The 25062-nt window shown below is 38.9% G+C and overlaps 1 gene segment (V, D, J or C); it reads left to right on the forward strand.

The window, feature by feature from the left end:
• Positions 1–1118: 1118 nt before the first annotated feature.
• LOC117267383 (T-cell receptor beta-1 chain C region-like) lies at positions 1119–22894 on the forward strand. The segment is given in 7 exon segments: positions 1119–1222; positions 1345–1648; positions 20289–20344; positions 21108–21455; positions 21556–21579; positions 21690–21796; positions 21903–22894. Coding segments are annotated over 7 exon segments (909 nt in total).
• Positions 22895–25062: the final 2168 nt, after the last annotated feature.

Here is a 25062-nt window from a genome sequence, read left to right on the forward strand (position 1 = left end):
CCTCCCATTAAAGGGTCTCTAGCTCAGTCTCGGAGAAATTCCATTTTTTGGTTCGTTTCTCACACCTGTCGCCGTGACTCACAACGAGAGAACACTCGCGTGTCGGCTTATTTATATGCAGATCGCATTCATGAGGTGATTTGCATGACCATTTATGGTTGAACTAGGGCGTGTAGAGGGCGGAATATGAGGCGGATCTGGGTGCGCACAACTCCAGGAGGTCTGTGATTTGTAGAGAGAACATTGCATGCAAGTGTGCGTGCACACGGTTTTATAAATCAGATTATTGTTTGCCGCACGCCATTTTCAGCTTTTGGGCGCACGTCAACTTTTAGTGTGAATCCTAAGCACTCTTATAAATGAGGCCCCTGATCATGAACAGTGTGACTTCATCAGACTCTGCTGTGTATTTCTGCGCTGCCAGTACACAGTGATGTGTACTGTGTACACATCACTGTGTACTGGCAGCGCAGAACACAGTGATGTGGTTTAATGCCACTCCCTCACTAAAAACCCTCATCTATTCACATGAGGCAGTGTGCCTCTTCATACAGACTCTCACTGAAGGAAGTTTCACCAGCAGCAGAGAAAACCTGGAGGATGTCTCTAACTGTGATCGGATTTCTTCTCATTTTGCTTCCATGTAATGAAATTAACTGCATTTAACTGTGTTATTAGTTTTTTACAGCAACTATATGAATTTTTTTTTTATCATGGCTTCTGTATCAACTACTTTTCTAATCTGTTTTACCCACAGATCGAGCTAAGAGTGTGACGTTTCAACAATCTGATCCAAGAATAGTTGATGAAAAGGCCGAAGTGGAATTTAAATGCAGTCACAATGATAGCAGTCTTAATGTAATGCTCTGGTACCAGCAAACACAGAGCGGTCTGATGAATTTAATAGGATACAGCTTTATTGGCAGTGATCCTGTCTGTGAGAAGCAGTTTGAAGATCGGTTTGCAATGACAAGACAGGACATCAAAACAGGAGCTCTGATCATTAACAGTGCGACTCCATCAGACTCTGCTGTGTATTTCTGCGCTGCCAGTACACAGTGATGTGGTTTAATGCCACTCCCTCACTAAAAACCCTCATCTATTCACATGAGGCAGTGTGCCTCTTTATACAGACTCTCACTGAAGGAAGTTTCACCAGCAGCAGAGAAAACCTGAAGGATGTCTCCAACTGTGATCGGATTTCTTCTCATTTTACTTCCATGTAATGAAATTACTACAGATATAACAATTTAATTGTGTTATTTTTTTTACAGCAACTATATGAAAGGTATTTTTATCATGGCTTCTGTATCAACCACCATTTTGAATCTGTTTTCCCCGCAGATCGAGCTAAGAGTGTGACGTTTCAACAATCTGATCCAAGAATAGTCGATGAAAACGCCAGGGTGGAATTCAAATGCAGTCACAATGATAACAACCTTGATGTAATGCTCTGGTACCAGCAAAGAGCGGACAGCATGTCTATGACCCTCATTGGATATGGATATGCAAACAGCGCCCAAAACTATGAGGGTCAGTTTGACAAAGAATTCGAGCTGACAAGAGAAGAAACAGTGACAGGAGCTCTGGTTGTACGCAAAGCAAAGGTGTCAGACTCTGCTGTGTATTTCTGCGCTGCCAGTACACAGTGATGTGGTTTAATGCCACTCCCTCACTAAAAACCCTCATCTATTCACATGAGGCAGTGTGTCTCTTTATACAGACTCTCACTGAAGGAAGTTTCACCAGCAGCAGAGAAAACGTGAAGGATGTCTCCAACTGTGATCGGATTTCTTCTCATTTTACTTCCATGTAATGAAATTACTACAGAAATAATAATCTATTGCATGTTTTCTTTTCTTTCTTTTTTTTACAGTAACTACACAATTGATTTTTCACTGTGGCTTCTGTATCAACCACTTTTTGAATCTGTTTTCCCCACAGCTCAAGCTAAGAGTGTGACGTTTCAACAATCTGATCCAAGAATAGTCGACGAAAAGGCCAGGGTGGAATTTAAATGCAGTCACAATGATAGCAGTCTTAATGTAATGCTCTGGTACCAGCAAACACAGAGCGGTCTGATGAATTTCATTGGATACAGCTACACTGGCAGTGTCCCCGTCAACGAGAAGCAGTTTGAAGATCGGTTTGCAATGACAAGACAGGACATCAAAACAGGAGCTCTGACTATTAACAGTGTGACTCTATCAGACTCTGCTGTGTATTTCTGCGCTGCCAGCACACAGTGATGTGGTTTAATGCCACTCCCTCACTAAAAACCCTCATCCTTTCACATGAGGCAGTGTGCCTCTTCATACAGACTCTCACTGAAGGAAGTTTCACCAGCAGCAGGGAAAACCTGGAGGATGTCTCTAACTGTGATCGGATTTCTTCTCATTTTGCTTCCATGTAATGAAATTAATTGCAAAAATAACAATTTAACTGTTTTATTAGTTTTTTTACAGCAACCATATGAATTTTTTTTTTTATCATGGCTTCTGTATCAACCACCATTTTGAATCTGTTTTACCCACAGATCGAGCTAAGAGTGTGACGTTTCAACAATCTGATCCAAGAATAGTCGACGAAAAGGCCAGGGTGGAATTTAAATGCAGTCACAATGATAACAACCTTGATATGATGCTCTGGTACCAGCAAACACAGAGCAGTCTGATGAATTTAATTGGATACAGCTTTATTGGCAGTGATCCTGTCTATGAGAAGCAGTTTGAAAACCAGTTCGCAATGACAAGACAGGACATCAAAACAGGAGCTCTGATCATTAACAGTGCGACTCCATCAGACTCTGCTGTGTATTTCTGCGCTGCCAGCACACAGTGATGTGGTTTAATGTCACCCCCTCACTAAAAACCCTGCTCCCTTTTTTCTCTGTTGTTTTCATATTTAGGATCCTGAGACTGAAGGTTAGTAGCTCTCGGTATACACACAGAGAGGAAATTTGCCTTAAAAGAAATACAGACATAAAACTTAACGAAACTACAGAACTGACAAATGTGAGCAAACTTGTTGCTGCTATATATTCAAGTGCTGGACAACAAATATATTCAGGGTTGTGGTACAAAAGTGCAGGCACTGCAAAAACTATCATGATATCATAAATACTGTATGGATGATAGTCTATACACTTACAAGGTGTTATGTGCATAAACTGAGAGTATGTAAAGAAAATACACCCTTAAGAAACTTAAGTGTGACAGTGAAAGGCAAATATATACATGTTGCACAGTGTGTTACACTGAAACGTTACCATAGAACAAAATTGTTCATTACTGCAAGGCTAAGTCGCAGGAATTGTTCTGAAATAAATGGCCAATTAAACTGTTCATGCGTGTGATGTTGTGTGGATAGTAGCTGCTGTTGTCACTTTTCAGAATAATGTAATACAATTAAACAGCCTCTGAAATTGCGATGAAGTTGAATCAAAACGTTCCAACAATACCAAAGAGGATAATATGCTACAAAAGGAGCTGTCACTGTCCAAACAAAATGAAAAACACGTTGAGCCAAGATAAGAAATTAATTCACAATCAATGTCAATTTCAATACTACACAAAGGTCAATGACAACGACCTCTGTGGGCAAAATTTAGCAGCCAACACCGGGACAACAATCACAAAAGACAGCATAGCAGTATGACAAAACTGTTGTTGTCTCTGCATCATCACCCACCACTTCCAACACAATACTGTGCTATTTCCACCTCAGGTTATATGTATAAAAAAAAAAAAAAAAATGTATGTCTATATCTAGCCTATCTATCATACATACAGTACATATATATTTATCATTAAGGGGTTGTGGTACAGGTAGTGCAAAAAAGTGTCATGATATAATAAATACTGTATGGATAATATTCTATACAGTATGGATAATATTCTATACAGTGTGTTACACTGAATTGTTACTATAGAACAATTATCTTATTTATTATTGCAATATTATATACTGTGCATTTATATTTACAGGCCACTTTCTCTATATTTACAGTTAATATACTACACACCATGTGTGTATTTCAGTTATTCTGTGCAACTATCAGTTATGAACATACAGCATCTGTATCTATTCTGTATGTTACTATCAATCTATATACACACTTTTTTTGCTTTTTATGTTTAGTATTTTATCTAATTGCATATTATCTAATCACAACTGTACATCGCCGTGTCTCCTGATGACACAGGGCCAATTGATGCCCTTTTTAACTGCATTTTAGATATAAAGTCATGGATGGCAGCGAGTTTCCTGCAGCTCAACCAGGACAAAACAGAGGTTTTAGTCATTGGTCCTGAAGGCCAGAGAGAGAAACTTTTACCAAAACTACAGGATTTTAAACCAACACAATCTGTAAAAAATCTGGGTGTGATTTTTGACTCTGAGCTCTGTTTTATTCCACATATTAAAAACATAACAAAGGCAGGTTTCTACCACCTTAAGAATATAGCCAGAGTCCGCCCGTTTCTCTCTCAGGCCAGCACGGAGGTGCTGATGCATGCTTTTATCTCCTGTAGGTTCGATTATTGTAATGCCCTGCTCTCTGGTCTTCCCAAAAAGATTATCTCAAATCTACAATTATTACAGAATTCAGCTGCACGAGTGCTGACGAGGACCAGAGGGCGGGAGCACATTACACCAGTTTTAAAATTGCTGCATTGGCTCCCCGTGCGCTTCAGGATCGATTTTAAGGTTCTTTTATTAGTTTTTAAATGTCTTAACGGTCTTCAATCAATCAATCAATCAATTTTATTTATAAAGCCCAATATCACAAATCACAATTTGCCTCACAGGGCTTTACAGCATACAACATCCCTCTGTCCTTATGACCCTCGCAGCGGATAAGGAAAAACTCCCCCCAAAAAAACCCTTTAACGGGGAAAAAAACCCCTCGCGGACCCTGAGGTCCTCCGGCACCGGCCTTTTAACCATACCACAAGTTAGGACTAAAACACACGGGGAAGCGGCATTTAATTATTATGGCCCCCGATTGTGGAACAGCCTGCCGGAGAACATCAGAGCTGCAGAGACTGTTGATGTTTTTAAAAAGAGGCTCAAGACTCATCTTTTTAATCAGGCTTTTAACTGATCTCTTTATCTATCTATTTTAAATTCCTCTTATAACCGATTTATCCATCTATTATCTATTTTTTATTCATTTTTTATATTCTTACCCTTCCTCTTTTTACGTTCTTATCTCATTTAACCTTTATCTTTTGTTATTTTAGTTAACCTATAGGTTTTAGTTTTGATGCATTTTATGTCTCTGTTTTAGATCATTCTTACCTAGCTACTAACTCAATTTTATGAGCTAAATAGCTTTTTGTTGGGTGGGAGGGTTGGGTTTTCTCTTTTCTTTTTGTTTTCTGTTTGGATCTTTGTTGTTTTTAACCACTGTGAGGCACTTTGTGTTACTGTTGTATGAAAAGTGCCATATAAATAAAGTTGATTTGATTTGATTTAATTTGTACTTTGTAATATATTTATCCATTTTTAACACTGTAATTTGCAAATTTCCCCGGTGTGGGATTAATAAAGTCTTATCATAAAACAGCAGGAGAGCCGACCATTAGCTTGACCAAATGTTAGCTAGACCAAGCGTACAAAAAACAAGTAACCTTAAACTAAGCGTCAGCATCAAATCATGATACATATATTGGCACAAGAAACAAAGGCTTACCTCGTAAAACAAAGCAGTGACTTCTAGCATCTTGGAGAGGACGTCTTGGAGAGGAAGCCCTTTCAGCAAGACAGGTGCACGACACTTGGTAACACCTGTCCAACAGTAGCTCCAACACGGTCATTCCGTCATGGCCGTCCGGAGGCGACATAACTGAACTGTTAAAACTTATCTCGCTTATGAAATGCGACACAAACTGTAATAAATGTTAATGGCCACCTTTATGAATGTTTACGCATTAATTATGTTAAGGTGTGTAATAATTTTTACGTGGTGAGTGTTTTAACGGTCAGCCGGTTCCACTAGAGTGGCGAAAATAGTGGGCGGGGCAATGCGAGTTTAAAATGACCGCCTAAATCAGGACTGACCAATCACGTTCCACCAGGGCCGGACACTGTACAGGTGATGGAGAGCATTCAGTGCAACGAAATGTTATAAAATAATCGTTTACATTATCGTTCAGATTTTTTTAAATATGGACCATTTCATTGCTATTCTGTTGCCAGGGCAACAACTTTGGTCCCTGTTTACTTCCTGTCAGCTTCTGCATTAACGTACATTCAAACAGGAAATACAAAGGGACCTATTTAGAATGTTTATGTTGTCCAGTTTGAAACGGTCTAAAACAGTTAAGCAGCAAACCCTCATAAAGTGAACAAAAATGGCATCATTAGCTTAACAAAAAATAATGAAACTAAATGTCAAAATTGCTCCTGCTGATTCATTGTTTTAGCTACATTTGTGATCAATAGCTGCAATTAATGACTATTTTATCATCAAATAATCTGGCTGTTTTTCAGTAATCAATTATTTCTATGTCAATGAAATATTAAATAAATATAAATAACAAATTAGTGATAAATGTTCATAATTTCCCAGAGTGCATGATGATCTCTTCCACGTATCATCTTGTTGTTATAGCTATACCCAAATATATTGAATTCATCATGATAGGAAACATGAAAGCAGAAAACAGAATTATTTTATTTTTTCACATTTTAAGCATTAATCAATGACAAAATAAAATGCGGGGGGGGGGGGGGGAATTCGATGATAATTACACAAATGATATCAAGTTCCTGGAGCAAAATTATTACATTAACAGAAAATTATGACATTGCAAGAACTGCTAATTAAACAATGAGGACAACATATTGTAAGAATAAATGGAACGTAATATTTTACATTGTACGTTACATTTATTAACCAGTGATTCAAATGTGTAAGTATATTTTCCAGTTGTTATGTCAAATATTATCATACCAAAAATACTAAAAACATTCGTCTCACTTTTGATGTCACAGTGTAAATGCTGTTTCAGATGCTTTACCACCTGAAAATACACTTTGGAGGAATCACTGAATGCTTGACTTTTGCAACACTGATAATAATAATAATCTTTATTTATAAAGCACTGTGCAAAACAGAGTTACAACGGTCTTAACATATCAATAATTATATGGACAAGACGTGAAAACAACAACTGATTGTGTATAAGAACTGAGGAAATAAAAGACAGTTTAAATGAACTTAAAACTTAAGTAAAATCAGGAAAGGCTTTCCAATAAAAGAATGTTTTAAGAAGGGACTTAAAAGAGATCACTGACTCGGCCAACCTGATTTCCTTGGGCAGACTGTTCCAGAGCCTTGGGGCCCTGACAGCAAACACTCTGTCCCCTTTAGATTTCAGCCGAGCCTCTGGAACAGACAAAAGACCTCTGCTGCCCGAGGACCTCAAAGTACGTCCTGGCGTGTAGAGCACTAAGAGGTCGAAGATAAAGCTGGGAGAGAGACCATGAAGAGCCTTTAAAGTAATCAGTAAAATCTATTGTAAAACATACTGGGAGCCAGTAAAGAGGCTCACACTGGAGTGATGTGATCACGTGACCTTGTGTTTTTTTGTGCTGAGCAGACTGAGGTGTGCCTCATTCAGATGGAGGACGGCTCACTGCTAACATGTTGATCACAGTCCTTTACCTCTTGCTTGTTTTACACTCAGGTGGGTTTTATGTATTAACTTATAATGGATGTACTTACTAACAGTGCTCTCATCACATTTACACATCATATATTTGATTTAATTTACAGTTCTGTACATCAAGGTTATACATGATAAAACATCTTTCATGTGCTGCAGGTGTCACTGTTGTAGTTCTTCAGTCAGGAGATCAAACATCCCGCCCCGGACTCACAGTGAGCTTTGAGTGCAGCATGGGTGCAGGGTCGAGCATGGGCAGCTTCACCATGTACTGGTACCGACAAAAACACTATGGAGCTCCAGTGGAGTACCTCACCAGAGAGTACCAACAAAATGAAGGGCACTTCCAGTCGTCTATTGACACATCCAAAAACAGCTTCACTCTTAAAGTTCCTGGGCTGTTCCTGAATGACAGCAGCACCTACTACTGTGCCGCCAGTCACAGTGATGCACGCAGACCAGACAGTCGTACAAATAACTAGTGTGGCTGTCACAGATGGCACACAGGCAGGAAGGAGCTGTGGCTTGTTTGGTATAATATCATTAAATCAATCTGGAGCATAGTGTAAGTCACACTGAGACAATATTGGTTTCTAACTTAATATAAAGCCCCATTTCCACTGAGCAGTACGGTACACGTTTTACACACCTTGAATATTTCATGACAACTTTGACCATTACTTAAGTTTTTATATGACAGACACTTTCAGTAATGAGTAGATCTTCCAGCATTAATATATATTAATTTCGACCGGATTATGTGAACTGCATGTATTCTAATCCTCACCCGGAGAAAAACAAAACGTCTGCAGCCTGTTTTATTTTGTTCTGAAAATGTTGGCGTGCAGCCTCGTTCTGTGGACGATAAACGAGGTGCAAACTGATAAAGGAGGAAAAACAGTGAGTGCTGGACGTCCAGCTTCTTCACCTGCAACATGGTCTGAGACCAGCCTCCTGGACAACTGAGGTTACTGTTGGTTTGCCATACAAATAATTTCAGCACAAACTGACAGAAACCCTCATAGGGAAGCTCATCTCGATGGCTGGTCTCAGACAATCTTGCAGGTGAAGAATCCAGATGTAGAGGTCCTCAGCTGGCTCACTAGATGTACTGCCAAATTCTGAGAAACAGCACTGGAGACGGGTTATGGTAGTGAAATGATCACAGAGTTCACAGGCAACAGCTTTGGTGGACATTCCTGCATGCTCCCTAAAAACTTGCAACACCTGTGTAGTAATGATGCTGTTTAATCAGCATGATGATATGCTGCATCTGTCAGGTGGAGTGGATGGAATATGGATTATGGTGGCAAAGTGTTCTCAAATACAGATTCAAGTAAATGTGTGAGCAAAATTTGAGACTAAGCCTTTTGTGTGCATAGAAAGAGCCTTAGATGTTTCACTTCAACTCATGAAAATTGGAGTGTTTATCTATTTGTCTGTCTGTCTGTCTATCTATGTACCTAATTATCTACCTACCCACCTACCCATCTATCTATCTATCTATCTATCTATCTATCTATCTACCCGTCCGTCCGTCCGTCCATCCGTCTGCCCGCCCGCCCACCTATCTATCTATCTACCTATCCTCCTACCTACCTACCTGCCTATCTATCTATCACCTACCATCTACCCATCTGTCCATCTGTCCTTCTGTCCATCTATCTACCTACCTACCCACCCGTCTGTCAGTCCGTCCGCCCGCCCACCCATCTATCTATCCACCTACCCATCTATCTATCCACCTATCTATCTATCTATCCATCTATCCATCTACCTACCTACCTATCTACCCATCTGTCCATCTGTCCATCTATCTATCTATCTATCTATCTATCTATCTACCTACCTACCCGTCCGTCCGTCCGTCCGTCCGTCCGCCCGCCTATCTATCTATCTATCTATCTATCCACCTACCTATCTGCCTATCTATCTATCCACCTACCATCTATCTATCCACCTACCCATCTATCCATCTATGTATCTACCTACCTACCTACCTACCCATCTGTCCATCTATCCATCTATCTACCTACCTACCCGTCCGTCCGTCTGTCCACCCACCCGCCCACCTATCTATCTATTTATCTATCTATCTATCCACCTACCCATCCACCTACCCATCTATCTATCTATCTATCTATCTATCTATCTATCTATTCATCCATCCATCCATCCATCCACCTATCTATCTACCTACCCAACTACCTATCTACCTAATTATCTACCTACTGACCTACCTATCTATCTACCGATCTACCCACCCACCCACCCACCCATCCATCCATCCATCCATCCATCCATCCATCCATCCATCCATCCATCCACCTACCAATCAGCACAGTTTCAAGGTGGGCATCCACGATTAGTATCACAAGTTCAGTATCAGACCAAATGTAACCTTATCTGTTCCTAAGATATGATATTATGATGTCAGTGAAGCTGACCTTTGACCTTTTGGATATAAAATGTCATCACTTTATCATTTTATCCTATTAGATGTTTGTGTCAGACTTTGTCATAATTAAAGCTATAGTGCGTAACTTCTGTCGCCTCCCAGCGGATAATGCGTTATTACAACTAATAAGTCGGCGGTACTTCCATCTACACAGAGTAACACTCGCCAGTCGCCACACACCGTACACAGAGTAACACTTGCCTTTGTGGTAGGATCCACTTCTGAACCGTGTCTCGGCCGCTTCTCCACCATGTTGCTTTCTCTTTCTACCTTCTACCTCTTGCTATGACACTCTCCGCTCTTCCTCCCCCTCCCTTCTTGTTGTGAGGAAGCATTTCCTGTGTGCCAGCGCAGGAATGTCACCGGTTGACACACATACTAAAAATTATATATATTGAAAAATACCGCGAGATGTCAGAGGAGCCGATCGGCTTAATCAGCATTGTGTCATCTCCTCTAGTAGTGGCTTGGGTGAAACGGACAAAATGTTTTGTGACATCACTGTGACCTTGACCTTTTACCACCAAAATCTAATCAGTTTTTCTGGTCCAAAGGGACATCTGCTACAAATTTTAAAAAATGTATTTATCATTTATTTACAAGAACGAGACAGATAAAAGGACAACCCAAAAACATAATGTCTACGGCTTTAGTGTTGCCTGTGCAGAGGCACAAATAGCTAGAAGTTGCAGCAATAATACAAGCAAAACAAATTCTTTCAGCCACTTTACTGTAGCCAGTCTGATGGGCTTTTGTCCATCTGATGCAGCGATGTCAAACAGTCAGATCTATAAAGGCAACAATACAAATTTACACTGTATGTTTACTATCAGCTCTCTTCAAAAAACCTTAAGCAAAGAACTCAAAACCTACAGTTCCTGCTCAGTGTCCACAAGTAGACAGAGACTAAGAAACATCTATGAACCTGTATGTGTGCAAAGAGTTCCTGGTAAAAGAGAATCAAAGGCGAGGGGGAGGATCAGAGCTTATTTCAGAAGTTGTGATCGTAGCAGTGCAGTGAGTTACACCTGCAGCCTGACAGAGGACGACAGAGTGATTTTATTTGCTCAGTATAACTGTATTATCACTGTGACTATGAACATCTTCTTGGTTCTAATCTTCTGCAGTAAGAACATTTAAATTCTCTTAAGTGTTGTCTCGTCAAAGATTTTCATGCTCAAGTTATCGTTCATTTACTTATCTTTTTTCTTGTTTTCCAGATTTCTCCTTCTGTGTAAAAATCATCCAGCCTCCATTTATATTTAGCCGTGAGGGAGACTCGGCTGTGACTCTGCAGTGTGAACAAGATGATGATCAATATTACAACATGTTCTGGTACATACAGAGCGGCGTCGCTAACATGCAGCTGGTGACATATTCTCTTGGTAAAGGTACTGCGAACACTGAAGCTCCTTTCAACAAGTCCAGGCACACCATGTCCCGACCTTCAGTGCTTCAGTCATCTCTGAAGATACAGTCTGTGGAGGCTGGAGACTCAGCTGTGTATTACTGCGCCTCCAGTAGAGCACAGTGATTCAGAAAGCCTCATCAGCTTAACAACAACATCAAGGAGACACCAGGAGGAGATGACAGAGAGGAGGGATGAGTGAGGAGGGTTAATGTGTTGAATAAAGGTCTATAAAAGGCAAATGTGACATAAAAATAAAAATTAGGACACCAACTGAAAAAGAAAACCTTTAAACAACAAATTGATGAACTTCATTAGTTTATTAAAGGCACAGGAGTTGCCGTCAGTGACGTTCCTGCAACACCACAAAGCTGATCAGCTCAGATAAGTCAGCAGGTGTTAACACTGTTAGGTTTCTACGTCCCAGAAGACATTATAACCCTGCGCAGTGTCTCATCTCTGTCACTCTGTGCTCAAGTCTACAATTTCTTATATTATTTAATTCTGTCTGCAGCCAGAAGAAAAAGATCAAAGTTTATCAATTTCAAGAGGTTATCACACACTGACCTCTGCAGGGTTCATGTGGGATTACACTTAGATGTGGGAGCTCAAAGTAAAAACAGTGGCAGGTCAAATCATTTTAGTTTTTTTTAAGCTGAGATGTTCAGTTGTGAAGTGGTCTGAATGTGGTGCTGTTTACCTGAAAGTCAAAAGAGTAAATGTGACACATCTTTGGGACATATCTCTTTACACTGCACATTATTTGTATACTTTGTACTGCGAGTCTCTGCTCATTCCTGGGACAAATTTGTGCACAAACACTTCTAAACACTGTACAGCTCTTTCATTTTAATTCAGATGCACACATGTATTTTTTTAAAATATATTTTATCTATATGTTTATGGTATTTTTTCTATCTTATATTTGTTTCTTGATTCAAACGTGCAATACAATGGGTGAACTTGCAATACTGCTTTTAATGTTATTTTCTATATTTATTGATTGGGATGATTGCTTACATGTATGTGTTGTGACTTTATTAGTCAATTTTCTATTTTTTATATTTCAGGCATGGCACAGCAAATTTTGTTGTACTTCTTGTGCAATGACAATAAAGTCTATTATATTCTATTATGCACCAATAACCCAAAGCAAACTCCATGTATGTGAAAACCAACTTGGTAATGAACTAAACTGGGATTCTGGTCTTAGCAACGTTAACGATGTCTCATAATGCAGTGTCTCACCTGACTTCTATTAAGTATAATAAAAGAATATAAACTAGGCTTTTATTTCCATTCATGTGGATAAAATAATAATAATATAACAGAGGGATCTGTTGTGAAGATTTCTTTTTAAATTTAGGAACAGATAGAATCACACAGTGGACAGACCCATGCTACATGTATTTAAGCTAAATTTTAAATTCAAAGCTGGTTCTTAAATCTGGTGTTATTCAATAATGACTAAATGATTTTACAGAAACTTTGAAGAAAAAAATGAGCTCATGGTGAAGAATACATTAATGTGTCAATTTTTGCATTATTTCTTTTAATCTTATTTTTTCCTACTATGTGCACCAATACATAAAGGCAAATTCCTTGAATGTGAAAACAGACTTGGCACCAAACTGGATTATGATTCTGATTTTGATGTCAATACGGTATAGAATAATTTATTAGAATAAAATAAAGAAAATAATAAGAAATTATGTTACTCTCACTACTTCTGCAATCATTAGTTAATATAATGACATAAATCAAAATGTATTAAGCTAGTTATGATGTCATTATATAGATCTGGAGTCATTTATTGTTATAAAACCTACAAAAACTTTTTTTGGGGGGCACCTGGGGGCAAAACGACGACTTACACATCCAGGAGCTACAGTCCAGAGCAACATTAGCACTCATCTGGAGTTGTGTCTCAGGCCACCTGGTGAATATTAGTCCAATATTCACTTTCTTTTAGCTCTGTTTTGGTCTCTACCTACACCAGTTAGTTGCAAATTTTGTCTGATGTTTAGTGCTGGAAGGTAGTGTACAATGTGTTTATCAGCTGCGGAAATACTTCACAGAGCTGAGGGGCGCCGCAGTGTCAGGTAATAACTATCTCTGAGTTCATGAGGACAAGTGACACCTTTCACATTACATGAATACATATGAAGTGGTGCATGTCACTCAGTAAACATGTCTCCTCCTCAGCTGGCTGATAACTGGGAGGATGAAGAGGTGTGACCAGCAGAGATGTCCCTCCCTCTGAGCAGCTACAAACACAAACAAAGACCAGTTTCCTTTTCCTCCCCTCTGTTCCCACTTCTTTTCTTAGCTGTCACAGAAATAGCAGCAGTCAGGTTGGAGCTCGTTCATCCGTCAGTCAGCCCGACCTGCACAGCTGCTCTCTCACACACACACACAGAGATGGAGGCTGAGATATGGAGGAGCTGGGTGGGGGAGGGAGAGAGGAGAGAAGCGAAGAGACGGCAGGTTTTTGTGTGATGCTTTTTCACCGTGGGGACAGGGGGCCACGGTGATACAACCCCATAGAGCCGCCGTACAAAAACCTCCTCCCATTAACACCCATTGTGTAGACGGCTACAAGCTGCCTGACACACTGAGGAGAGCAGAAATATCAATAATATGAAGGTGTAGAGGACGGCAGCACACTCTGGTGTCAAACTGTTCATTTATATGTAAAAAACTGGCAGGAAAAGTAGTTTTTAAAATGACTTTCAAATCATATGTGAAGCATCAGGATGCTTCTTTCACTCATCTTGACATAAAGGATATATTTGGACATTATAAAGCTCGTCCTGCGTGTTTGAACCTTCTTCATCCTCTGGATCATCACACTGTGTCTCTACATGCTGATTATGGAAGGTTTAGAGACTTTTTGGTGGAGGAAACACTCAGTGTGACACTGGGACTGAAGCTCACTTTGGAAAGGGGACAAAACTCACTGTTTTGGGTAAGTAGGATCTGTCACTGCTTCAGTTCACTGAGACAAAGTCAGAACAGTCAAAAATGTTGGTTTGACAGTGAAGGAAAAAGAGTTTGTTATGAAAAAGCTGAAATATTGAGCTGAAGTGAGAACACTGTGACCTACACTGACCCTGCTTACTTTGGCCAAGGAACCAAACTGACTGTTTTAGGTAAATATTCCAGTTTAATACTGTGTTTCTATAAATGTCACGTTGCTTTAGAGTCTCAGTATTAACAGAGGTATCAGTAAAAAGTTTCCAAAGTTAAATCTGGTGGTGAAAAAGTCAAGAGTTTCACGCTTAGTATTTCTGCACTGTGACAATGCAAACGAAGCTTACTTTGGAAAAGGAACCAAACTGACTGTTTTAGGTAAATATGCCAGTTTATTACCGTATTTTGATTAAATGTCGCATTGCTTTAGAGTCTCAGTATAATCAGAAGTGTCAGTTAAATCTGATGGAGGAAGACTTGAGAGTTTCGTGCTTAGTATTTCTGCACTGTGACAACTTGAACGAAGTTTACTTTGGAAAAGGAACCAAACTGACAGTTTTAGGTAAGTCAAGGATGATAAACAACACATGTAATAAGCTTTAATTAGAGTGGTGCATAAAGACTGATATCGTATTTATAGTTTAAACTCAGCTCAGAGCTTTTTAGTGTTACGCTTAAGCGCTGTGCCAATTACGAAGCGTACTTTGGCCAGGGGACTAAACTGACTGTTCTCGGTAAGTAAGACATCAAAAGTTCTTCTGATTAATTATCTGGTATCTAAAAAAGTAGAACAAGTTAAAGCAGGTCTGATGTTTGGGTAAAAAGCTTTGTGTGGCATTAAACTTGTAAAAACAGATGGCAGTGTAGCAAATGTTGGTTTGGGATTTAAAGAAAAGCAACATTAAATATAATGAAGTAAATTTAAAAGCAACAAAAATGTAAAGCTCCAAAGAAAAAGCAGCATCTTGGGCTGTTTGAGCACTGATCACATTCACTGTGACTCTGGTGCTAATGAAGCTTACTTCGGTGGAGGAACAAAGTTAACTGTTTTAGGTAAGAAATATATATTGTACATATATTCTATGATAAAATAAGAAACAAGAACAAATGTAAAAAAACAGTGTAATTGGAGTAGTTCTTTAAAAATCTTACTGTGCTAGAGCTAAAATTGAAGCCCAGCTCAGAGCTTTTTGTTGTGAAGCTTAAACGCTGTGTCAGTACGAAGCTTATTTCGGCCAGGGGACAAAACTGACTGTCCTTGGTAAGTAAAAGCTCAAAATTCATTCACATGAATCCACATGTAAGAGTAGTACGACATATAAAAGCCTAACAAATCTGTCATTAGGAGAAACAGCTTTGTACTGCATACAGCATGTAAACACACAGCTTACAGTGCAGCAGCTGATGGTATTTAATGCAAAGGAAAGTTGTATTTATTGCAAAACTAAAAACTAAAGAAGCAAAGTAGAAGCAACATCCTGGGATGTTTTGCGCACTGATTAAGTTCACTGTGACCAACACTGCAGAGGCTTACTTCGGTGGAGGAACAAAGTTAACTGTTTTAGGTAAGAAATCAAAACTAATCGCAAAAAAAAAAAAGCACTGTAATGACACTTAAAGTCTGCTCAGCACTTTTTGTTAATCTTAAATGTTGTATTAGTTCGAATCATATTTTAGCCAGGGAACAAAACTGACTGTTCTTAATAAGTTAGCAAAAGATCTAACAGGGAGTTAACTGAGAGGGTTGTGTTGTGAAAAACAGGAAAGTTGCATTTATTCGTAAACTAAAATGTAAAGATTCAAAGTAAAAGCAGCATCTTGGGCTGTTTTGAGCACTGATCACATTCACTGTGACTCTGGTGGTGCTTCAGAAGCTTTCTTTGGTGGAGGAACAAAGTTAACTGTTTTAGGTAAGAAATCAAAACTAATGAAAAAATACCGCTGTAATTAAAGTGTCTCAAACTTAAACTTACTGTTCAGCTCAGAGCTTTTTGTTCTTAAGCTTAAACGTTGCATCAGTTTGAAATCTATTTCAGCCAGGGAACAAAATTGACTAAAGTCTAACAGGGTGGTGACTGAGAGGGTTGTATCACGTACAACTTGTAGAGACAAAAAGAAAAAGAGGACAGGAATTTGGAAGGTTGCATAGAAAAAATAAAGGTAAAGAAGCAAAGTAAAAGCAGCATCCTGGGCTGTTTTAGCACTGATCACATTCACTGTGAACCAGGGTTATGAAGCTCACTTCGGTGGAGGAACAAAGTTAACTGTTTTAGGTAAGAAATGTAAAACTAATTTTAAAATTTGTTCTTGTGTTTTTAAGAAACTTACTGTACTCAAGTCTAGCTTAAACTCTGCTTAGAGTTTGTGTCCTAAGGCTTTAAACTCAGACAGTGTTTGAGCCTATTTCAGCAAAGGGAACAAAACCTACTGTTCTTGGTAAGTTAACATAAAGTCTAACAGGTTGGTGACTGAGAGTTTTGAGTTGCATTAACTTTTAAAAAAACAGAATGTTGCATTTATTACAAAACTAGAAAGTAAAGAAGCAAAGTAAAAGCAGCATCTTGGGCTGTTTGAGCACTGATCACATTCACTGTGACTCAAACCGAGAAGCTTACTTCGGTGGAGGAACAAAGTTAACTGTTTTAGGTAAGAAATCAAAAAATAGTGCTGTAATTGCTTTGTTTTGTTTTCCGTACACTTAATGCACTCAGGTCGAGAAATTTAGTTTTGAAATTTAGTTTCTTAAGCTGAAAGAATGTGTCTGTTTGAAGCCTACGCCCATTACCTACAATCGTTAAGGTAAAGTCTAACAGGGGGGTGATTGAAAACATTGTCTTGCATAAAACCAGTAAAAACATGAAGAGAGGAAAAGGGAGATTTTCAGATTCAAAGTAAAAGCAGCATCTTGGGCTGGTTTGAGCACTGATCCAGTGCACTGTGACCCAGGGCTCAGAAGCTTACTTCGGTGGAGGAACAAAGTTAACAGTTTTAGGTAAGAAATCAAAACGAATCTTAAAAGGCATTGTGATGGTTTAGTTAAAAAACTTACAGCACTCAAGTCTGGTTTAAAGTCGGCTCTGAGCTTTTTGTTGATAAGCTTAAACGTGTTAGCTCAAAGTCTATTTCAGTAAAGGAACAAAACTGACTTAAAAACCGACAAAACAGAGTTAACATGTCTAACAGGGTGGTAACTGAGAGGTTTGTATTGTGAAAAACAGGAAAGTTGCTTTTATTTGTAATCTCCAATGTGAGGAAGCAAAGTAAAAGCTGCATCCTGGGATGTTTTGAGCACTGATCACATTCACTGTGACCACCAATGCAGAGGCTTACTTTGGTGGAGGAACAAAGTTAACTGTTCTAGGTAAGAAATCAAAATTAATTTAAAAAAAGCATTGTTATTGGCGTGTTTGTTTTAAAGAGACGTACAGCACTTAAGCTCTGCAAAGAGGTTTTTGTTGTTAAGCTCAATCGCTGTGTCGGAACGAAGCTTATTTCAGCCAGGGAACAAAACTGACTGTTCTTGGTAAGCTGAAGTCTAACCTCGGTTTATTGAAAGGTTTGTATTGCACACAACTTTTTAAAAAACAGGAAAGTTATATTTAATACAAAACGAAAATGTAAAGCTCCAAAGTAAAAGCAGCATCTTGGGCTGTTTTGAGCACTGATCACATTCACTGTGACTCCAGTGGTTATGAAGCTTTCTTCGGTGGAGGAACAAAGTTAACTGTTGTAGGTAAGAAATCAAAACTTATCAAAAAAAAGCAGTATAAGTGTTTCATTCTTACAGTAAAAATATTGCACTGAAGAGTAGTTTAAGTTCAGCCCGAGCTTTGTGTTGTTAAGCATGTGTCAGTCTAAAGCCTATGTTGGCCAAAGAACAAAGCTCACTGTTCTTGATCAGCTATAATAAAGTTTAATACGGTGGTAAATGACAAGTTTGTGTTACATAAAACTTGTAAAACCAAAAGTAAAATGGAGAGTTGCATTAATAGAAAACTCACATGTAAGGGTCCAAAGTAAAAGCAGCATCCTGGGCTGTTTTGAGCACTGATCACATTCACTGTGATTATGGTACTGTTGCTGAAGCTTTCTTCGGTGGAGGAACAAAATTAACTGTTTTAGGTAAGAAATCAAAACTAATTTAAAAAAAAAAATGTTATTGTGTCTTTAAAAAAAAACATACTATACTCAAGTCTAGTTTAAGTTCTACTGAGAGCTTTTGGTGTTAAGCTTAGGAGCTGTGACAGTGCCAAACCTATTCAGAGGTTTGTAGTTGCTGGTTTTAAAGTCCAAATAATACAAAACTCAAATGTAAAGATTCAAAGTAAAAGCAGCATCTTGGGCTGTTTTGAGCACTGATCACATTCACTGTGACTCTGGTGCTGGTGAAGCTTACTTCGGTGGAGGAACAAAGTTAACTGTTTTAGGTAAGAAATCAAATTCAACGTAACGTTGTAATTGGAGTGTTTTTATCTTTAACTTACTGTACTTAAGTCTAGTTCAAGTTTGGCTCAGAGCTTTCTGTTTGTAAGCTTAAACCTTATGTCAGTGTGAAGCTTATTTCAGCCAGGGAACAAAACTGACTCTTCTTGGTTAGTGAGTAATTAAAATAAAGCAAAACAGTGTGTTTACTGAGAGTTGTAAAAGATTCTTGAACAAAAGAAACAGGCTGTATGTATGTAAATGTAAAGAAGCAAAGTAAAAGCAGCATCCTGGGCTGTTTTGAGCTCTGATCACATTCACTGTGACTCTGGTGGTGCTGAGGCTTACTTTGGTGGAGGAACAAAGTTAACAGTTTTGGGTAAGAACACATTTAAAGCTCATCAATTATTGCTCAGTTTGATTTTGTTAAGATGTTTCTGACACTGTTCACTCACTCCAAAGCTCGACTGACTCCTAACCACCAATGATAAACCATGATTACAGCTGTTATTTGGCTATAATATCACAAAATAGTCACAAAAGCAGAAGGATGTTTAAGAGGTGAAAGTTAGTGAAGGAACATTTGATTTCTTTTTCAAACTGAAGTGAATTGAAGTCAAAGTCTTTGCATGTGAAGGAGTGACAAAGCTGTGATAATCTCAAAGAGGCAGAGATAAAGAGAGGCAGCAGGAAGAGTTTTTGTAACTGTCAAAAGTCTCTGTGTTCCTACAACGAGGCTTACTTTGGAGCTGGGACTAAACTCACTGTTTTAGGTAAGAAAACCTGCGACAGACACGTCTCACAGAGCATGACTCACAGGTATGCGAGTCAGGAAAACTGTTGAGTATTAAAAATGTACTTTTAGACCTCCTATTTGATGCTAGGAAACACAGTCATCTCATTTTAAAAGTGCAAAAAGAAGTTAAAGGCGGAAGCTTGAGCTAAGTTGTCTGTGTTCTCCAGTAAAAGTGCTGCAGCGATAAAACATTTGGCTCTGAGCCCAGATTATTAATGTCACAGCGAGTTCTTATCAGTTCTGTGAAACACTGTGAGCTCACAGTCAGAGGCTTACTTTGGAGCTGGAACTAAACTCACCGTCTTAGGTAAGGCAATCACAAAACTTAAATCATAATGTTCCATGAGACTAGTTGGTAACTGCCAGATTAGAGCTGAGGGCTGTTTTTAATCTCCTGCTCTTAAATGCACCTTAAATCAGAATTAATGCTGTTAGCAAGTAGTTTAATTTGAGGTTGTTTCTACAAATGTTTTTGAGTTATCTAAAAAGACGAGCACAGAGACAGTCGACAGCTTCAGGGCTGAGAGCTCACACAGTTTTTCTGTAGCCTTTTATCAGTGTGACCAACTACGAGCCTGCTTACTTTGGCAGTGGCACCAGACTGACAGTGTTGGGTAAGAAAATTAGAAAAATCCTAGGCATAAATGTTTGTTTTGTGACTCTCTCTTGACTCAGATCTGAGGATTATTGTTGAGTAAAATTGTTTTAATGTCTTGTTAGGTGACTCGGTGCAGCAGCAGCGTGTTGCTTCCTTTCAAAACTGTAAAAGAAAACGTAAAATGGGTGATAACTGTGATAAATCTCTCTGTTCAATGGCAAATATGCTGTGTTTGGTCTCGGCACCAGACTTATAGCATTATATGTTCAAGCTGTAAATATCAGCATTCACAGGATGTCATTGTAAACCTTTTCTCAGTTGCAATCAGATGGTAAAACTTAGATTTTACAACAAAAACTGAATGCAAAAATGTTTATTTAAATCACATTAATGAGGCTATAAATGGGATCCATCACATATAGAGATACTTCATATGAGCTGTTGCTGAAAAACTTTAAAGGGCAGTACAAATGAAATAAAAGTCACGTGTTAATTCAGTTGTTGTAGATCTTTGTCAGTACTCCTGCTTATTTTGGAGAGGGAACCAAACTGACTGTTCTCTGTAAGATCACTACCATAAAATCAAACATTTATCTAAAAAGAAATTTCAATTCTGCAACAATCACATTTTATTTGGTGTTTATGTTCAGCATATGAGGTTCTGAGTCTTTCAATACCCTGACGTTCATGTCTAAACTGGTATTAAGATGTCACATGTACATTAGCCGTTGATCTATAGGCAGCTTTAATTTAGTGATTTCTGTCCTTTGTCCTTGCAGAAGAAAATCTAAAGATCACCCCACCGACAGTGGAAGTGCTTCATCCTTCAGCAAAAGAGTGTAAAAACAAGAGAGGCAATGCGGAGAAGACCATTGTATGTTTGGCCAGTGGATTCTACCCAGACCATGTCAGTGTGTCCTGGCAGGTCGGTGGAGAAGACGTCACCACTGGTGTGGCGACTGACAACGCTGCCCTGCGGAGGGAGGACAAGTATTACACAATCACCAGCAGGCTGAGGGTCTCTGCCAAAGATTGGTACAACCCCAACACTGAATTCAAGTGCACTGTCAGCTTCTACAATGGGACAGAAACAACACTTCACTCAGATGAAATTTATGGAGACAAAGGTATGTTTCATTTGGAACTCAGAAATGAATCAAACCTGACTGAAAATACACGTGAACAACCATCTGCCCTCGTCTAACCCTCTTCTTCTTTTTCTATCAGCTAAAGAAGGTGTCCTGACAAGAGGTAAATATATTGTGGTTCACCCCTGCTACTATTTAGTGTCCTTGGTGTCAGTAAAGTGCACTGGATGTTTCCTCTTTGGCTCATGTTCCCTCATCTGTATGTTTGTGCAGAGAAATATCTGAAGATCACACAGGCTGCCAAACTCTCCTACGGTGTTTTCATCGTCAAGAGCATGGTCTACGGAGTCTTTGTGGCGTTCCTGGTGTGGAAGCTTCAGGTTTGTCCCCACACATGATCTCTGTCCTTCACCTAAAAACTGGCTCTGCACATTTTTATGTGTGAATGAACGAGTGAGAAAATTGTGTCCTTTCTGTGTGTTGCAGAATTCGAGTGGAAAGCGGAACCACTGAGAGCTGAGCTGAGCGGATGCATTCTGGGAAGTCGAAAATGTTTTTGTAAATAAGCGCTGAACTTTGTATGTTATAGTGTATTTGCATTCTGCTAAAATAGATGAACAGTCATGTGCATATTCTTGTTAAAGGGTAACTTCGGTATTTTTTTGACAGGCTCATATTATGATTAGAAGTGTCTGACAACATTATAGAAAGGATCCCTGCAGAGACAGACCTTTTTGTTAGAGAGTAAGATCATTTTTAACTAAAAACAGCCTCAAAATCGCTATCGTCAAAACCAGCCAGACTCCATTCAAATAAATAGTAATTTTAGCATGTACAGAGGCAGCATATATTCATATATAACTCTGTGAATTGAAGGTTTGTTTCTACCAAACTAGAGTTGGTGATTGCAGAACAGTGGAAAGACGAACCACAATAAATTTTCTGAGTTTGATTTGGTTTCTGTTGGCTTTGAATAAAGTCCGTTGTACAATGATAAAATTACAGTTTATTTAAATGGAGTCTGGTGGGTGTGACGATAGCGGTGTTTCTGTTTAAACAAAAAGGATTTTACTCTAATCTCTGTAGGGAACCTTTCCATAAGTTGTCAGACACCTATACTACCAATCTGAGCCTGTCAGTGGCAAAAACAAGCACTTTAAACAGACTCAAATTGCTGGTGCACAATTGCCCAATACTGTTACATTGCAGCCTGTTTCGTCGCTGCTGGTTGCACACTCTTGCTCAATATTAAACCAATTTCAAGAATTGTTGTTCCCATCAGTCACTTAGACTCAAAAGCATGGATATATAAAGTCCAGGTTGGAAAATACTGAATTTGCCCTTTAAGTTATAACTGACATGTAGATATGTTGACATCACATTTTCATAAATACTTCTGATAATAATTTGTGGTTTGTGGTTGCAAATTGCTTGTTTGCTTAATTTGCTTCTCAATAAAAGTGTTTCAGAGGATCAAATCAATTGTGTACTGTAATTTTAATATTTAAAAGAAAGGTTTTTATGATTCTCATGACACCTCCAGACAGAAATACTAGTAGCAAATAGCCTATCTAAACAGGCATGGGTTAATGTTCAGTTTAGACACTCTTCATATTAAAATGGTGGATTGAAATGAAAGATTAAGCCATTTTGTCCTACACTGAGCATCACCTTTTCCACAGAGAGTGTGAGGTATTTTTAGCTGCTCTCTTATCGAAATTAGTTATTCCTCACCTACATGATGTTGAAACATCAGCTTAGGGAAACTTCACAAGTAGGTTTATTTAGGTCTTAATAAGTTTTTCCATCGAGCAAACTGAGAGGTGACTAAGTCTGATTTGATTAATTTCCACTGACTGTTCTGTATCATAAAGAAATCATTGATTAAAGTGTTTTTATTTAAGTCAGAACTAGTTTTTCCATTTTACACAAGTGAGAGAAGTGTATGACAGTTAACATTCTCTACATGAATAAAGATGTGACTCCTTTAGTTCACACACTGTCAGTAGGAAAGTAAGTGTAGGAGTGTGAGTCTGCCACATAACAACAGGAAATCAACACTCATCTGAAGAAGGTCAGAGCTGTTGCTGGTTGAAACCCTGCAGAGGAGCAGAGAGCGGCAGCAGAGGAGAGGATGTGGTCACAGAGCAGCCTGCACATCGCTCTCTGTGCTGAGAAATGATGAAGGTGAAACCCTCCACTTCACCACAGCCTCCGGCTCTCAGAGTGCACCTGCACCTCTGCACCGACACCCCCACACTGCTCTGCAGGTCTCTGAGCAAACAGCTGGAAAACTTCCATTTCTGTGTCAAATGAAGCTCCAGAGTGAACATACATGTGTGTCATATGTCACACACCAGCTGTTTTCTGTCATCTGGTGCACAGACATGCATGTGAATGTTTTTATGTTGCAGCAGATAAAAGATGCAGCTATTTTGTTTTTGCTGCAGGCAGAGTAAAGACAACTATCACCAGTGATTAATATACAGAATCAATAAAATACTGAAGGTGTTTTATTGTAAACTCTGCTATAAATCACCTTCATGTGAATCCCTTTACACCAGGGTGTCAAACTCATTTGGGCAGGAGTAGTAAAACCATTGCATAATATCCTATAAATGGCAGACACCTCCAAATTTGTCCCTTTTTTTGTTTTGTTTAAGAAGTACATTTTTAAAAACACTCAACCATTCACAAAACAGATGACAAACAGCCTGTAATGTCTTCAAAACAACAACAACAATTTCAATAATATGTCTCAGTTTCTCCACATTCAGTCAGTCGACTACTCGCTGTCACTACATGTACATTTTTCCATACATTTTCACTCCTGTGTGGTAATCCCCACGTCACCACACCGGGATGGAAAAATCTCTGAAGCTGCTTTTTACATGAATAAAGCTACTCAATGTTTAACTCTTCAACTCTTTAATTCTTAACTCTTTGCCTTCACAAGTGTATCATGAGGTGTTCAAGGTCATTCACTGGGATGGATTGGACCCTTTCGCTGGCAGGTTTGGCCCTGGGGCCTTATGTCTGACACATAGTATACCGTAAGACAATAAATAACTACACTTAAAGCATATCATGGCCATTTCATTTCCACTTTTCCATAATATTTTACACCGTCTCCAAGACTTTACTTAAGTTGAGAGAGAGCTTTACAGCATATGACAGCCCTCTGTCCTTAGGACCCTCACAGCGGATAAGGACCCCCCCGAAGAAATCAGATATTAAGCATCCCTATTCCAAACCATTTCCAGGCCTGGAAAACAGTTTCTCTAATTTCATAACTCTTCCAGCACTTTCATGACAGTTTAAACCCTGTCACTTACTAAATGCTTCTGTCTAAACTGTTCTACATCAAAACTCTTTTCTGTTATTCAGTTAAGACTCCTGTTGGACTCAACTGAAGAAAAAAACATTTTCTATTTTCTTCATCGTCTTCCAGTCACATAAACAGGAAACAGTGTCTGAGACCGCAACAGAAACATGGTGCGTCTGCCATCTGTGAGCTACATAATTATATCTCCTCCTGCAAACCCTGACCTCGGTTGTTTTACATCTGTTTGTCAGAAAATAGAACTTCACACTGTCTGCACTGTATTCAACGTCCCAGAAAAACAAAAACACAAGTAAAATGTAA

The sequence above is a fragment of the Epinephelus lanceolatus genome, chromosome 15, assembly GCF_041903045.1.
Source record: "Epinephelus lanceolatus isolate andai-2023 chromosome 15, ASM4190304v1, whole genome shotgun sequence".
In the NCBI taxonomy this organism is placed as follows: Eukaryota; Metazoa; Chordata; class Actinopteri; order Perciformes; family Serranidae; genus Epinephelus; species Epinephelus lanceolatus.